General features: G+C 39.4%; 1 protein-coding gene across 5 annotated transcripts in view; it reads left to right on the forward strand.

Moving 5' to 3' along the window:
* The window catches only part of RARS2 (arginyl-tRNA synthetase 2, mitochondrial), a 31,902-nt gene that overhangs the window by 2,144 nt on the left and 13,107 nt on the right, over positions 1-16,651 (forward strand). For all 5 annotated transcript variants that reach the window (XM_074538275.1, XM_005485970.4, XM_074538279.1 and 2 more), the window contains exons 4-12: positions 2,339-2,422; positions 3,701-3,798; positions 4,875-4,930; positions 6,436-6,519; positions 9,876-9,952; positions 11,432-11,587; positions 13,038-13,144; positions 13,756-13,851; positions 15,702-15,762. In XM_074538275.1, coding sequence (XP_074394376.1) covers positions 2,339-2,422; positions 3,701-3,798; positions 4,875-4,930; positions 6,436-6,519; positions 9,876-9,952; positions 11,432-11,587; positions 13,038-13,144; positions 13,756-13,851; positions 15,702-15,762 — 819 coding nt within the window. The remainder of the gene's footprint in view (positions 1-2,338; positions 2,423-3,700; positions 3,799-4,874; positions 4,931-6,435; positions 6,520-9,875; positions 9,953-11,431; positions 11,588-13,037; positions 13,145-13,755; positions 13,852-15,701; positions 15,763-16,651) is intronic.

Below are 16,651 nucleotides of genomic sequence, written 5' to 3' on the forward strand. Positions count from 1 at the left end.
TGGGAAATGGCGGTAGCTGGGGTGTTAATACTGAAAAAAGGACAAATAAAACCAGTTGTGATGCTGCTGAGGAGCTAAACTATTTCTCATGCCATTCTTCACTGCTGAGGTGTTGAAGTTATCCATGCCTTGGACCTGTTCTAGCAAGATAAATATTCTGACTCGGGGGAAGAAGACCTGACAATGCGCAGATACACAACCGAAAGTTCTGAAACAACTGAAAGATTGTCTAGAAACATGAAATAATTCAGGTTGGCAAGGTACTCAGGAAGTTATTTGTTCCCATATCTTCCCCAGTGCAGGTGTTTTGGATGAAGTTGAAATCCAATGAGGTTTTAAAAGCCTCCAAGGATTCGACAGCCTCCCTCTCAATCTGTTTCAATGACTGTATCATCACAGTAACAAGTTGTGGTTTTTTTCCTTGTGTGTCATTTTAAAAACATCTGCTATTCCCAGTGTTTAGGAAGCTGCAAGTTTCCTCCCTGCTTTATTGTTAGTGGCTCAGTAAATAATCCTGAAACATTTGTTAATCCTGAAACATTAACAAACCCCTACAGCTTTACATGGAGAAGCAATTTCAACAGTAAAGAACAGACATCAATACCAGCCCCTAAACTAAATAGACTATGCCAGCTAGACAAAGGAAAATAAAAATCCATAATCTTTAAGGAATGGTTTTTTTGTTGGGTGGTGAATATGAGATGCATTTAGTTTAATTTGCTTAGAGTGGTGATGTCATCTCCAAAGAAGGTAAGCAGTGTTTAAACTAGCAAAAATAACCATGTATCAAAAACTAGGAGAGAGACAGGAAAATGCAGGCAGTTACTGGTTTTTGTCATGATAAACAGTTGATGGAGTGCCTCAAGGTTCAACAGTCACTTCTGAGGAAATGGGCCACAATATTTGAAATACAGGTATTTAGGTTAGACAGAAAAAGATGGAAGTTTTTCCATTTGACTTAAATAGTAGGGCCTTGAGACAATAGATGAGGCATTTTGCTCTGAAGTACTGAAAATTGTCTTTTAGAAAGTCAGAAGGGCCTGGTTTCTGTGGGCTTTTGATTTCATTTGGCTGGCTGGTTTCTGATTCATTTTTGTACTGTTACTTCTTTGTGGAGGGGACGTTGTGTTGGGTTTTTAGTGCTTCTGTACTGCACAGTGGCATCCTTGTCCAAGCCTTGGGCACAGGGACATCTGGGTACTGAAGGACCACAGGGCACTTGGAGAAGAGGTGGTTAAAGCTGTGCAGAGGATAAATGAGCACTCTTATTAAAGAGAGACAAAAACTACTGATGTGACAATTGACAGATTATGGGGAAAGCATTCATCAGAACAAATGTTGTGGAGAAAGTCCAGTGGGTATTTCTGTTTTCTCTCTGCCCCATAAGTAGAAAGGACCATTAGTAAAACAGTAAGGTGGAAAATTCAGTGTCAACACAGTAAATGTTTTTTTCATGTGGCATGGGAGTTAGCATTGGAATTTGTTGTTAGCAGAATTTGTGAAAATAAGAGAATTTCAAAGCTAGCTATGATTTCTCGTGGACAGGTCACTGTCTAAGCTGGAGACCCAGCATGGGGGTACAATTTCCTCTTCGTGGTGATGAGCTTCAGTAGGAGTGTAGTTTGCCTCTCTCATAGATACTGACTGAGTGAGAAGGTGGTTGTGTCATATTTTTACATGCTTTCCATCCCTCTTCTTCCTTTTTTAGACAACTTCTTGACTATGAAAGACAGCTAGTTTAATAAGAAATTCTCAGACCTGACAGGTTGAGATCCAAAGCTCTTGGCCTGTGAAGAGACCCAAATTCCTGTTGACGTTAGGTGTTGGTTGGCCAAATGTGCCAGGTTCAGCATTTTCAAGACATGTCCCTTATGGAAATTGTACATGAAATTTTTTATAAACTGGCCTTTAATATCTTTATTTTGTGACATGGGGTGCCACAGAATGTTGTCACTTAACTTTTTTTTTTTTTTTTGTTAAGTACTGGCAGCTACTGGGTAAGTTGTCAAATGTATCTCAGCTTTTGTTTGTACAGAGTTCAACTACTGCTCCCAATCAAAGGGAAGCACAGGCTGTGCACAGGCAGGGTCTGAAGTGGAACATATGTGTGGCATTTCAAGCTGAGTTGTATTCAGAGCTTATTAAGCATGAATGGGAAATAATACAATTGTTCCTTTTCCAACAGCGTTGATGAAATGATCCCTTTATGATTGCTTGAAACAAATGAATAACATTTAATGTTTACAGTGGATTAAATTAATAGTCACAGTGGATTGAATGACAGTTTTCCAGTTCACCTGTTTTCATTCCAAGTTCCTGTTTTGTTTTATTCTCTTAGCTACAATGTGATTCAGTAGTGAGTGCTATCAGTGCTGGTCCAGGAACAGTGAATTTTACAATAAACAGGGAATTACTGGCAAAGGTGAGTAGTGTCTTTCAAGTGCTTTAAGGTAAAAATAACTTCTCTGTATAAAACTATAGAATACCTACTATTGTCTTAGGATGATATTTTCTATGTAAAATTGTCCTTCACAAGTTTTCCCTAAGGATCCCTGTTGCTGATTTGTTATGCAGGCCTAGAATTTGAAATAAGGCTCAAGAAAGTTTCCTCTTGTGAGGAAACAATGCATCTACTGTTCACTAATAATCAGCTCTTCATTTTCATCTCTCTCTGCTTTAAAATGCAGGCTTATTTACATCTACTTTGAATTTTTACACTGTACAACTCCAAAGTTTTCATCTTGTAAATATTCGTGGTTTTTTCTGACATAGAAGTATTTGATAGCAGATCTTTGATTAAGCACTTTGCTGGAAAAAAAAATCACAGGGAAAAAAATCCCAAAGGGAAGATGTATTCCTCAATATCCTGACTGTAGTGTACATATACATTGTAACCAAGCCAATGGCTGTTAGAGGATAGGTCTGTAGGTCAGTTTTGTGTATGTGTCTAGCTTGCCTTCTTAGGTGTCATAAGAACAGAATTTTCAGGTGCTGTTTCTTCAAAAAATAGCTGTTGCAGAAAAACTTAAAAGTGATTTTTTTGAGTGAGAAAAATTTGCACTGAATGAAGTGAGATTTCTACTTTATTTCACTTTGTTAAAGGCTTCTGTTGTCTTCAGGGAGCTTGTCCAGTCCATGCAGCTTCATAGATTAGGTCTGTGGTGCACTGGCCTGTGTGACCTTACACATTTCAGTTTATGTAGGGGCTGACTTGGTGCTATGAGCACATTACTGACAAAACTCACACAAACTGTCCTGAGGAATATTTTAAGGTATTTTACACAGCCTTCAGACTTTCAAAGCAAACATATTTAGTACATATCATTTATACTGGCCTTACAGACTTGCAGGTAGGAGAGAGAAAGAGGAATTGTTTGGACACATTGGGGTGGAAGAGTTGGCTTTCTTTGGCACTAAAAGAGTAGAAGGTTTTCACAAAATTTAGTCTTAATTTTCACTAGAACTCTGCCTACAGTTTCTCTCAGATTTTTTATTTGATCAGATACAGCTTTCTAAAGTTAGTGGCAGTATGAGACCTTGTTTGCTTGGCAAACCAGCAGTCTAATTACTAATGTGAATGAAGGATGTGGGATCAGTCTCCTTTGTGGCTGGCAAACAGTTTTCCTGGTAATGCTTTCTGTTGATGAAACTCTTTTGTGTGACTGTGTTGTTTGTTTGTTTGTTTTTAATTGTGCTTTAGACTGTGCTGCAGCAGGTGTGGAAGGATGGCTCAGAGTATGGAGTAAAAAGTGAACTTTTCTCTACAGTTCCCAGACAAAAGGCAGTGGTTGAGTTCAGGTAAGCACATCAGAGGGGTCCTTTGAGACAAGTGCCTTGTCAGCTGATTGGTATTTTCTGCTTGATATTCATTGCTGTAAAGTGTGATGCCTGTGGTGTTAAACCATATTAACCAGTGTTATATTTAGCTGTATTTGGCACTCTGATATATTCACCAAGTAGAATATAAATTATATTCAGGGAATTGAGGCTTTTTCTCAGAACATGTTTTTGGTATTTAAGGAGTTCATGCCTTACACAGCCTTCCATTAAGAATGTTCTCATTTAACACAGAGTAGCATTCAGTTTTTAAGAAAGCTTCTTTTTATCTTGTTGTGAAGAAACAAAATCTGAATTTCCAGGCAGTAATGAATTCCCTTTTGCACCTTAATACCTTCTTCCCTGACTTGTTAAAGCAGTCAGATATTTGTTAATTGCAGCCCCCAAAATTTTTTTCCAGTACAATTTTGTTGACTCTCACCTACTCATGGAATGAAAAGTGGCTGACTCAGATTTTTTTTATGTATAAATATTTTTGTTGAGTAATATTCCCTGTGCAGGCTTTGATAGTTGTAGAAGGTAAGAACTTGGCATTAATTTGGAGGTTGAATTTTCATAGCTGAACTTTCCTTTTTGTTGTCTGGGCAAAGCATTGTGTAGAGAGTTGGTTTTTTGTTGTTGTTTTTCTTTGTGGGAGTGGGCATTGCTGGAAAGATGTAATTTTGGTTACTGATCCTTGTACACAAAATCTCTGGAAAAGACATGAGGAGAATGATCCATATGGCCAAAACTTGTCAAAAATGAGAAGATATTTTTGGTTCTTTTTCACCAGGACGACTGGGCTTTGGTTAGATTTTGTTGTTGTTGTTGTTTGTGGGGTGGTTTAATCACAACACTGTTAACTGATACTGGAAGGAAAGCTGGTTGGATAGGAAAACTTGCTGTCTAGGACAGATGCTAATCAGGCAATCTTATGGGAAAATTGAAAATGGAGCTTTTATTTCAGCTCTTCTAGAAGTACGAGTTGCATTCTTTTAACTTGGTGATCTGGCAGTTCTGTCCACTGACCAAATGTTATTTGTTGAAATCTGTTACAGCTCCCCTAACATTGCCAAAAAGTTTCACATAGGACACCTGCGTTCCACCATAGTAGGTGAGTGAGCATTTCCTGCCTCCTGAGGGCTGCTTGGTGTGCCTGCCTCACTGGGCAGGGAGTGTGAGGGGCCCTGGCAGCCTCCCCTTGCTCATTAGAACCTTTCTGCTCATTATGCAGGGAAGTGAAGAACGTGGTGTGCTGCTGGCAGATTTATGAAGTCACACATAATATAGTTTTATGACTGTGAATATTAAATGAAGTAGCTTCAAATTGGTCTTCAAAGACACCCGAGGCAGTTTTCATTGAGATGTTAGGAGAGTCCTTTGAATTTTAAATTCTCAATTTGTACTGGACTGCAGAGCATTCAGATCATTATGTCTTGGTGGCTGTCCTGCAAAAAGCTTGCTTTTATATGCTAATTACTTTATGCCAGTGTTACTGAGACAGTTGATGTAATTTCTAATAGAATAATTAATAAATTCCTTGTGCAGTGCTCTAATGGTATATGGAAAACTGTATTTGTCCTTCATTTCCTGATCTCACAATAAAAACTAGTAGGCTGTAGCAGAAGATCCTACAAAATCTGTGTATCTAATAATGTATCAGTTTTAATTATACTTAATTAATCATTTATAGTTATTAATTATGTCAAGTAATTGCTTCTTCCATGGATAGATAGTTAAGTGAAATGATGTGTTTTGGGTTTTTTATGTTCTATTTGTGGATCTCTTGTTACATAAAAAATGCCTCTTTCATAAGTAGTTCTGTAGAGCAATGTTTGTCCCAGAGTAAGACAATTAATTACCTACAGAGAATGGAATTGGAGGTAATTGCAAGCTATAATGTGGTGTTATAACAACTCAAGAAGAGAGCTTTCTGCATCCTTTACCCCAGTATTGTGATTAAAAGGTACCCTTGAAGCACAGGAAGATAGAGGATGGGCTGTGGGTATTTCTTCTTTGTAATTCTAAGGTTATAACTGAGCTCAGGGGAGAGATGAAGGGGTTTTGTTGTAAGAGCAGCTGGAACTTACTTATATGTCCTTCTATGATGTGACAAGTTTGGAGCATAGTCTGTTGAGTGCAGAGCTCAGAACTGCTCCAGCAGTCTGTAGAGATTCAGGACTTGATGTTCTCTTTTTAGCATCACAGTTAACAGCAGTTTGTGAATTTTCAGTGCTTGCCTAACCTGGGATGAGAGTGCCTGACTGTGATGGAATTATGTATAATGCCACTTATTTGTGGCATTATCTTGTACTTTGCAGAATGTGCATGTAAATCCATCCACCTGTGTATGTTTCTGTCCCTGCTGTGTGAGACACTTTGTGGCACTGTTGAGATGCACAGCTTTTCTTTTCCTGCTCAGAAAGGAACTTGCTTTTTACAATTACTGCTACTGCTGCTTTCAGTTGTCAGGTGTTTTAGCAAATCCTGTAGAGTATTCCATCTGATTTCTTTTCCTCTTCATTTTGAATACAGGTGATACAAAACCAGAAAACTGTTCCATAGGGATGAGAGACTACCTACAACTGAATAATAATATCATTTTTGTTTCATTACCAGGGAATTTTATAGCAAATCTCAAAGCAGTGCTGGGACATGAAGTAGTGAGAATAAATTACCTTGGTGACTGGGGCATGCAGTTTGGTATGTTTCTATATTTTTTTATGCTGTGCCCATTTCTACTGTGGAGCATGGTCTAGGTTTCCAGCTTCAGTTTTTGTAGGCCCAGTGGATTCACTCTGTGCTCATAAGGAATGATACTTTATTTCCATGGGGGGTAATGTATAGTTCATTTCCTTAAAAAATCTGAACAAAACAATCCAGACTGATCTATCAGCAGTATGACCTGTGCTGATGCTGAAAAAATAACAGGACCAATTTTATCCAACTGTCCCTCAGTAGCTCCTCTCTCAGACTAAATGTGTAGTTTGGGGTTTATATGTTTTGGGTTTGGATTTTGTTTCTTTGGTTGCTTGGTTTTGAAGTGGTTTGGTTGGTTTGTTTTTTGTTTGTTTGGGTTTTTTTTTGTCAATCCTTTTCTCATTATTCATAGAGTATAATTAATTTCCACAACAACCACATTTTGGCACACTGGGGCCCAAAGAGTTTGTCTTTAGAGACATTGCTACACTTTCCCCAAAATATTCAGTTTCCCCTTAAAGTGTAGCAGAAGAGAGATGTGTAGCTGGAGAATGTGCAAGTGGACAGGGACTGGAAGATTCTCAGTCCAGTAAGCTCACACATAGGCACCCCCATCTCTTCTGAAATCATCAGATCAGTGGGGACTGACAAGTCCTCCCAGTGCAGCCTGAGGATGCATGGCTTGGTATTTATTGCCACACCAGAGATCATTTATGTCCCATTGCTGGATCTATAGCTATCTCTCTGTTATGGCAGCTGACCCATCCACAGCATTCACAACTTTGACTTCTTTTGTTAGTCTTGCATTTCAAATTGATCTATAATCTCCTCTCCTTTTCTAATTTCCACCAAAAAGGTGGTTTGGGCATATTTTTAGCCATTTAAAAAAGGCAATCATGCCCACTTCTTCATTCTTGAAAGCTGGTACACCTCTGAAAACTAGAAATCCCTGCTTCTTTTGCAGTAGGCTCTGGAAACTGTCCATTTGTGGATGTTTAAATGGCAAACACAAAGTGCCGTGGTCACTTTTGGTTATTCCAGCCCTTATGCTGCCCCCTCCAGTTCCAATGGTACTGCTGGTTTTGGGGACATTAAGGAATCAATTTTATGAACAGAATCAGGTTAAAAGTTTAAAATCAATACCCTGCTTTCATTCCACTTTTATATTCATATTTGTAAGTGTAACTAAAATACATTCAGTTTTACCTGTTGTCATTCTAGACTAAGTTCCTGGGTTTTACAGAGTGCAGTGTAACATTCTCAGGACATAAAACATTCTTTATTAAATTATATCCCCTGCAGCTTGTCTTTCCTGATCATGTTTCTTTAGCTGATAGCATGAAACTGTAGCTTATAGCAGAACTTTGTTTCACTTACAATTTGTTTCATAAGAACTGAACACAGAATGAGTTCACCAAAAATTGAGTAAATTTTATCCCTGCATATTTCACTCATGTTTGCCCCTTAGACATAATTTTATCACTATGCTATTGTATAATGAATGTGGCAGTGACAGGTAAGCAGTGAAATGCTGTGTGGATAAAAGGCTTCTCACCTGACCTCATTCAGTCTGCCTTTGAAGATGATAAGTAGCACTCTGAAATCTGAATATCAAGAAATTTATGTATTTTAATATAAAGGTTCCTGAAGGTATAACAATCACAGTACCTGTTATTTACATCTGTGCCATTTGTGCAGCACACAACTCCTAGAATCATGTTTTTGACCTAGTAGTTCCAACTATTTTTTTTCAAAAAATCCCCTCTTTATTTGGACTGGCTCAGCTCAAATATATGGTAGTATTATAACAATTAATGGTCCTGCTTCACAGAATTATAGCATAGCAGTATTACAGTAATGTCCTTTCTCAGGAGCAGTGCTGTAATTAATGATCTGTCAGCTGGTTTTACAACTGCTATTGTCAGAGGCTTTAGAATGTAAGAATTGAAAACACATTTTCCTGGAACATAGCAGAGAGGCCCTCAGCCTTTAGGCAGTTTTGGGGCAGGTTTCTTAAGGTAACAAAGCATATGCAGTCACACTATCTGTCCATCTGTCTTCCTGTCACTCTGCTCCTAATAAATTTTGACCCCATTGGGCAACTTTAGCTGTATCTGACAAAGAAAAATATTTCCATGGGAATTAATTTCTTTTGACATTATGACAGTTGGCAGCCCAGTAAGGGCAGAAATACAATGTGTTGACCTCTGGGAGAGAAAGTTAACTTCTGTGTTTAACCTGCTGGCTAACCAGTCTGCACCCCAAGTCAGACTCAGTTCCAGCATGGGCTGCATCTTGCCATTAACTGGTGAGTGTAACAAGGTCTGGAGCTAATATGGGAATGACAGAAAATGGAAGGATGTGTTTGGGTTGAATAAAGACTGACAGTTGTGCTGGAGATTGGAGTGTGAAGTCAGCACAGAATAGTGGAATGTTTAGGTACACCAATATCTAAGAGAGATCGTTAGGAAACCCACCTCTGATTGCTCATAGAACAAGCTGCCCTTAACTGAACTTCCTTTCAATAGGATTACTAATACACTGCTATTTTTTTTCCTAAAATCTGACCTGTTTTTCTTCTTTAAGTCTGCCATGCCTTCTTCTGTACTCAGTTTCTAAGAGGGAAATTCTTGAGACAGTGCTGTTTGTTTAGTTGCAGAGAGTTTTCCAAAGGGATACCTGCATACCTATTCCTACATCAGTCCTGCTCCTTGTCAGTTCAGAGGGATAAGCTGGCCTTAAAGTCAGTCTCAGACTGACTGATTAATATTACTGAAGGACTTAATGAGGTCTTTTCATTTAGACAAAAAGATTGGGATTTGGATTTCTTTCCCTTTTGGATAGCTTTTGGAAAGCCCTGAAACCAAATTGGATGCTCACAAAAAGCTGCATATTCTAAGCAGGCAGCAAAAATTTCCCTTGAAAACATTGCATAAGTGGTATGAGGAATTCTTTGTTGTATCTCAGTTCTTATTGTCCTTAAAATGATAACACTAATAAGGGAGGAAGCAAAACAAGGATTTTTGAGCATGTTCTGTTGCTGGACAGTTTCCATTGTGTAGCTTCTCATTTGCATCTTTTTGCTGTGTAAAAGATAACTGTCTATATAAGTCTGGAAACACAAATTCCTTTCATGAGGAATTGAGAAATCAACACAGTATTTGTTACTATTTTTCAGCTGTTATATTTCTGGTGGGGGGTGATGTTTATGCAGTGGAATAATAGATTATGCTTTTCATTTTCTTTTTGTAGCCTACACCATTATATCCTTTAAAATGTTCCAGTGTTTAGACTTAGCAAAATAACCTGCCAATATACTCTGGTCTGTTGTCTGACTCTATATGTAATTGTTATTCAAGGCTTATTGGGTGTTGGTTTCCAATCCTTTGGCAACAAAGAAAAACTGAAATCTAGTCCTTTGCAACACCTTTTTGAGGTAAGTTCAGAGAAGACCAACTAGATTGGTCTTTGCAGGATGTAACAGGTTATGGTTTGTTGGCTTGCTCCATTCAAACATGCCTGATACCATCTGAGTTAGCATTTCCTTTTTGTTGATTTTTTGGTACTCTTAAGTGGTGCTTTGTGTGTGATATAGACACAAAACACTTGAGGGATTTATGTACTGACCTGCACAGACCCAGTAACCATGAGGAGAGGATGGCTGATGTTCAAGCCCTCATCCTCTGGAAGGTCTCACATGTCAATGGGGCTTAGTCAGGGTTGCTGTGTGGCACTCTGGGGTGTTTCCTTAGCACAGAGCTGAGCTGTGCTTCCTGCTCAGAGCTGGGTGTGGGGCTGTGGCTGCTGCTGCTGTTCAGGCAGTGTGGCCCAGGACAGCTGTTCTGTGCAAATCTGTCTCCTGCAGAGGAACACACTGTGTTTGGATACTTGGGTGCTCAGCTGCTGAGTGCATGTCTGTCAGAGTGCTTATATGGCAGGGTGGCTCCTTCTGAGCTTGCCAGCTTCTGTGACACAGGTAGCCTTTGCTTCTTCCCTCATCCCTGAGCCCTGTGGAGTTAAGTTGATGGATTCTCAGCACTGAGGAGTTTTAGAGCTGTAGGACTGATTTAAAGAGAAAACAAGAAGCAGTCATATTTTTCAGGTTGTGCATCACTGTGTATTACTTCATTTTTATTTATGATTTCAGTCTACTCCTAGAATTTTAATTTTTTATGCTGGAATTTTGCACTAAAGGTTCAAAATATTATACAGCTATTGCAGTAGCATATAGTCTTTATGACCTTAAAAAATTGCCTTTAAGTGTAGAGAACAGTATTCAGTCAAGATGCAAAAGATTCTGAAACAGTATCTTTTTCAGAATAGATACAGTTGTTTGAGACCAAATTAGTTTCTCAGTTATTCCCAATTTTTAAATGTTTGTTCAGCTGTATGCCTGGCTGAATGAAAAACTTAGATGTGTTTTGAAGTGGTGCTTTTTCTGCTGGTGTGTGAAATCAATATTTCCTATTAATATAAGTTTGTAAAATACAGAGTCTATCAAAGATTTTGCTGCTTCAACTGCTATCTCAATTTTAGACAGTGCAGTTGCCATAAATGTCAATTTTCTGGTCCTCTGGAGACATGGCTGTGGTTTAAAAGTCTCTGATAGGTTCCCTTCCATGCATTAATTAGTTCTTCCATATTTTGCTGCTGCAGTTGTTTCAAGGTTATGAAGAGGATAATAGTGCCAGCAGTAAGGAATTAGGGTATTAGTCTTCTTTCAAGATAAGCTGCACATTTTCCTATTGGGCTCTGGGCTATTCATTCTTTTTTTAAATGGGGAATGTGTTGCATAAACAAGTCTTTTAAAATGTTAAAAATGTAATCTTTAAATGTGTTTGTATTGTTCTTGTAGAACTGTTTTTATTGGAGGAGAGGATTATACTACTTCAACATTTTTAGTGTCGTATTTTAGGTGTATGTGCAGATTAACAAAGCAGCAGAAGATGAAAACACAAAAAAGCTGGCTAAGGATTTCTTCAGAAAACTGGAGGAACGTGATGAGCAGGCTTTGTCAATTTGGCAGCAATTTAGAGACCTCAGTATTGAGGAATACATCCGGATTTATAAGGTAGAAATCATCCAAATGTTTTTTCTGTGTTGCTGGTTACATGATCTTTCTCTATTGCTTCATCAACATAATTGACAGTGCACAGCACCTTTTCATGTGGGAAACTGCCAAGCAGTGGACTCATTTGGGATCAGAGATTGCTCTGAGGTTACCAGTTCATTTCCCTTAACTCTAAACTTTAGAATGTTGTGAGGAAGCTGTTTCTCAGTATGCCAGGCTAAGCCTTGTTCTGCTTGGGAAAAAGCACAGTAGCTGATTTCTCATTCAAGCAGAGGTCACTGCAGTTGCTGAGGTGCTAGATACATTTTATTTAATATAGTCCAGGTAACTGGCCTTTAGACTAATTCTCCCTTCTCAGAAGTCCTGAAGCTCTAAGTGTGGTGCTAAGCAGCCAGGCAAATTAGTGTTGAATAAATATTGCTTGGGTTTGCTTATCTTTGAAGTCAGCAACAACCCACCAAATTTACAAGTTTCCATGTAATAAATTTTATTAGAAGATGACTCTTTTCACATTTCTGATCTCATGTTGTAGTGGTGCATATAAAATTGAGTGTAAGACATGACAGCAGCAGGAGTTCCCTGCAGGTGGAGTGGAGCTAATACACAGCTGTCTGTTGTACACTGTGATCTCATGAGTGGAACCAGTGTCCACTGTTTCATGGGACATGTTTGTGCCACTGACTTAAAAATTTTAAAGCAGTTTATAATCCAGATCATGAGGCTGTGCTTTAACTTCTTCCCTGAAGCATGTCACTGGAGCCAAGAAAGGCTCTTAAGTTAAGATCTCCTAAGTGAGACACTTGATAATTCTTGTGGAAGGCTGGCCTCTGAAGAGAATCAGTTACTGGGCTGTATATGCAGCTGCATCTTGAAGGTCACCCATCACTAATCACAGGATGACTGGTACAGCTTGGTCTTTCTCTCCCAATTTCAATTAAACTAAAAAGTACTGAACTGATGAACTGACCAGGTTTGATAGTTAAGGTCATCTTGTCTCCTCTGAATGTATCCTCAGACTTAATTTCTGTATGCTCAGCAGTGTTTGTGAGCAGCTTTTGCTTTTCAAAATTCCATTAAGCATCCTTTTAAAATAGGGTTGGTTTCATGCCCAGGCAGCTCCTCTGCAGCCAGCTGGTTTCACCTCCAGCACAGCAAGGAAGAGACTTGCCTCAGAGTTGTGCATGAATTGCTCTGACCAGTTTATGCCTGATTTCTCATGAATGTTACATTGAACACCGTATTCACCCCAGGGAGAGATTGATTCTAATGCAGAAATCAATTAAATCAAAATCCAAGCATCCTTTCCTTTTAACAATGAAGTGATATTTCCTGGAATAACATTAATCTTTGCACTATATCTGATCTGTGACCTATCATCTGACTTAAAGAAAAATAATCAGCCTTGATCTTAACTATATTACCCTTCTTTGATATTCTTGTAACTTCTCAGCGTCTAGGAGTGCACTTTGATGAATATTCTGGAGAGTCATTTTACCAAGAGAAGGCCCAGGAAGTTCTGAAGATGTTGGAAGATAAAGGACTCCTTCAGAAAACAATGTATGAACTCATTTCAGTCTGTGGGTGCACTTTATTTAACATCTCAGTTGCACTTCAAACAAGATAAGATGAGTGAGGTTTGTACATAATCTGAGGGGAAGAGTTTTCTTTCCATGGTTTTGGTAGCTGTTCTGGTAGAAGACCATCAGGATTTGTGCACTCACAGCTAAAATTTACATTTTCCATTTCTGTGACTAGCACAGAAGCCTGGCCTTGACAAATTGGGTACAACGACAGTGTTCAACTCCTAATGTTGTTTTAGGCTGTGGATTGGTTTGGTAGCTCTGTGTGCCTTTTAATGAGCAGAATTAGATTACATCCTTACCTTGATGAAGGAAGTGCCAGGCTGAACTGGGATGGAAGCTGTAATCATGGAATGCATCAAAATGTGGGCAGGCTGCTCCCTGACATCAGCAGTGGTGACAGCAAATTTACAGGAACAGTCTTCAGAAAGGCTTAAAGGAGATGGTCATTCAAAGAAAAGGAATGAGACTGTCTAGAGGGAAGGGGCTTGTGGCAAGAGGCCTTGGCTTTGGCTCTGACCTCAGTCTTACCTGAACTCATGTGTGTAATGGGCTGCAGTGCCATCACTGTTTTCCCTTGGCTTACAGACAAGGGACAGGAGTTGTGGATCTCTCAGAGAAGAAAGACCTCTCGGCAGTCTCCACCGTCATGCGCAGCGATGGGACATCTCTTTATATAACAAGGCAAGTCAGCCCATCTGTGCTCCCTGCCAGTCATTCTGCCAGGGAACTTTTCAACATCAGCACATTGATAACTGATGGCATGGATTATGAAGATTTTTATTTCTAGGATGGTTGTAAGTGAAGCTAGCAATGTAACTATGATGGGATGAAAGTGGCTTTTAAATACTTTTCCTCCCCCTAAGTAATGTTAGTAAATCTCCTCTTTGCATAAATCGTAATACTTCCTCCAGCTGCTAACTGAAAATGAAGCTGGAATCTCTGGATCTAATAAATAGTTGCCAAATAATAAAGGTTTTTGAAAGACCTTTGCTTAAAATATTTATTGATGGTGTGATACAGGAAAAAATTGCTTGTTCAGCCTTGCCTTCATTGACTCAGTGGACCACCAGTGCTGTAACATCAATTTTATTGCTATTTTCCAGCCATCTCATCAGTATCCTAAATTTCCTCTTGGGTATTTTAATATGGAAGCTTTAACAGTTTCTTTGTGCCAGGAATGTAAATAAATCTAGTGTCTAGCCCTCAGGGTAAACTCTGTACAGCTTTTCAAGGCAAGGGTATTAGAGAGATACTACAGTCAATCCTGTGCATTAGGGAGCTGCTGAATCCTGTAGCCAAATGGAGACACAGATGCCACAGCTCCATGCCCACAGGTCAGCCAGGAATAAACATGAGCACCTGATCTCCACAGGCCCAAAACCACTCAGCACAGTGAGCACTTTGTTCCCCTCTGGATGATTAGGATGAGTATCTATTCCTGTGAAGAAATAGATGTATGTGTATAGATACATATGTGTATGTGATATATATTGTGATAGATATACTTGTGTTATGTATATGATAAGTGTATTATTGAATAGTTTAATCAATGTACGTATGTATTGTACGTGCACTGTGTATCCCCAGTAGCTGGAGGCCCCTGTGGTCTCTCCAGCAGTCAGCCTGGAGCCTCTGATGCCAGCAGTACAGACTGCTCTGGGTGCCCCATCTCTGCAGGCACATCTGGAGACTTTGCCTGCTTGCTTGGCTCTTCAGCTTGGTATTTGCTGTCAGTCATAGGGGGATGTGTGTGCCCTCACTCCAGCTGTTGGCTGAGACACCTTGTGACCCCTGGTCAGGCTCCAGCTCTTACTGCTTCATTTCACTCATGCCCAGTCCCCTCAGTGACACCACAGATGCACGGCCCACATGAGCTGTAGTCCCAGCTGCAGCTGCTGACCCTCCAAACGTGTGCACATAGAGGAGGGAGCCCCCTCATCCCAGGAGAGTTTGAAATGGAGTTTCATGGAAAGACAGACTGTGCTGAAGAGGTGCAGGGCAGAACTACACAAACATATAACCAGCAATTGACTTACAAGCCACCCATCCCTGTTATCGTCTTTTCTTCTCTTTCCTTATCTTTGGTTCCTCCCCTCAGCATTCCATAACAAGTCTTGTGCAATTGCAAATGCTTTTTCAGGTTGGAGTACAAGGCTGATGGTTCTTCTGGGACAGTCCTGTGTGCTTTTCTGTGTGTAGATGAGCTTTGTACCATTTAAGCTAAGGCTGAACATGGGTTCATTTTGCAGGAAAGGGTTGTTTCTCTGAGGTCCCAGCAGGCAGACCGACACTGCACTTACTCTGCACCAAAGAACAGTTTCCTCAATAACTTTCTTAGGTAGTGGTTTAAAAAAAACATTGCAGACATGTCATCAGCAAAGTACACATCCTTTTTTATGTGTAAGGCATACATGGATCCTTCTCTTCAGGAAGTCCTCTCCCCTCCATAAAAAGCAGGTTATTTTTCTAAGAGGCAACTAGTGAGGTATGTCTGAGCAAAAGTCCAAATAGTTTCTCATTATCTCTTTCAGAGATCTCGCAGCTGCTATAGACAGGATGAATAAGCACAGCTGGGATACCATGATTTATGTGGTAAGTAATTCTGGATTCAGCACACACTTTGGTGCTGCCTCTCTGCAGTAACCCAGGGGCCTCTGGCTTGCAATATGACTTTGGCACACGGTATTTTTGGCAGTAAAATGGATGCCCTTACTGCCCAGCAGCTGTGCCTCTGTGTGGCAGTGTTCCTTGGTTCTGTTTCAGTGCATGGCCCCCAGAATGGCTGAAAAATACCTTTAAACTGAAAAAGAGTAGGTTTAGATTAGATAATAGGAAAAAATTGTCACTCTGAGGGTGCTGAGGCACAGGGACAGGTTGCCCAGAGAAGCTGTGGATGCCTCATCCCTGGAAGTGTTCAAAGCCAGGCTGGATGGTGCTCTGAGCATGGTGGTACAGTGGGAAACACGCTTTCCCACAGCAGGAGGGTTGGAACAAGATGATCTAAGGTACCTTCCAACCCAAGCCTTTATATGATTTTATGGAAATTAGTTCTGGAGTTATTCTCTATTCATTACAATTAGTTTGAAAGGAGCTCTTACTTGATTTGACATTTTATTTTCTTTATAGATGTTGTAATTAATAATTAAACAAACCAGAAAAAGATGTTACTATTATAAAGGGTTTTAAAATGTTAATTTAGAAATTAATGGTCTAAAATGAAACTAAGTCTACTCTGAAGTCCTGATATCTTATCTGAAATGTACATTTTAATGGCTTTGAACAATGCCTTAGTTTCATTATGTAGAAATTGCAGATAAAGTACTACTTAATCAATCTGAATGAAGCAGTTGTAGACAGGGAATCTTTTTATATTTATTGGTTTCATTATTTTGTTTTTTCACAATTCTAGCAGTATCAATAATGGATATGAATAGCAGGACTGTCTCCTTGCTTCTCTGAAACTATTTTTGATCTCATATTA

Source organism: Zonotrichia albicollis, chromosome 3 (genome assembly GCF_047830755.1).
Source record: "Zonotrichia albicollis isolate bZonAlb1 chromosome 3, bZonAlb1.hap1, whole genome shotgun sequence".
Lineage (NCBI taxonomy): Eukaryota > Metazoa > Chordata > Aves > Passeriformes > Passerellidae > Zonotrichia > Zonotrichia albicollis.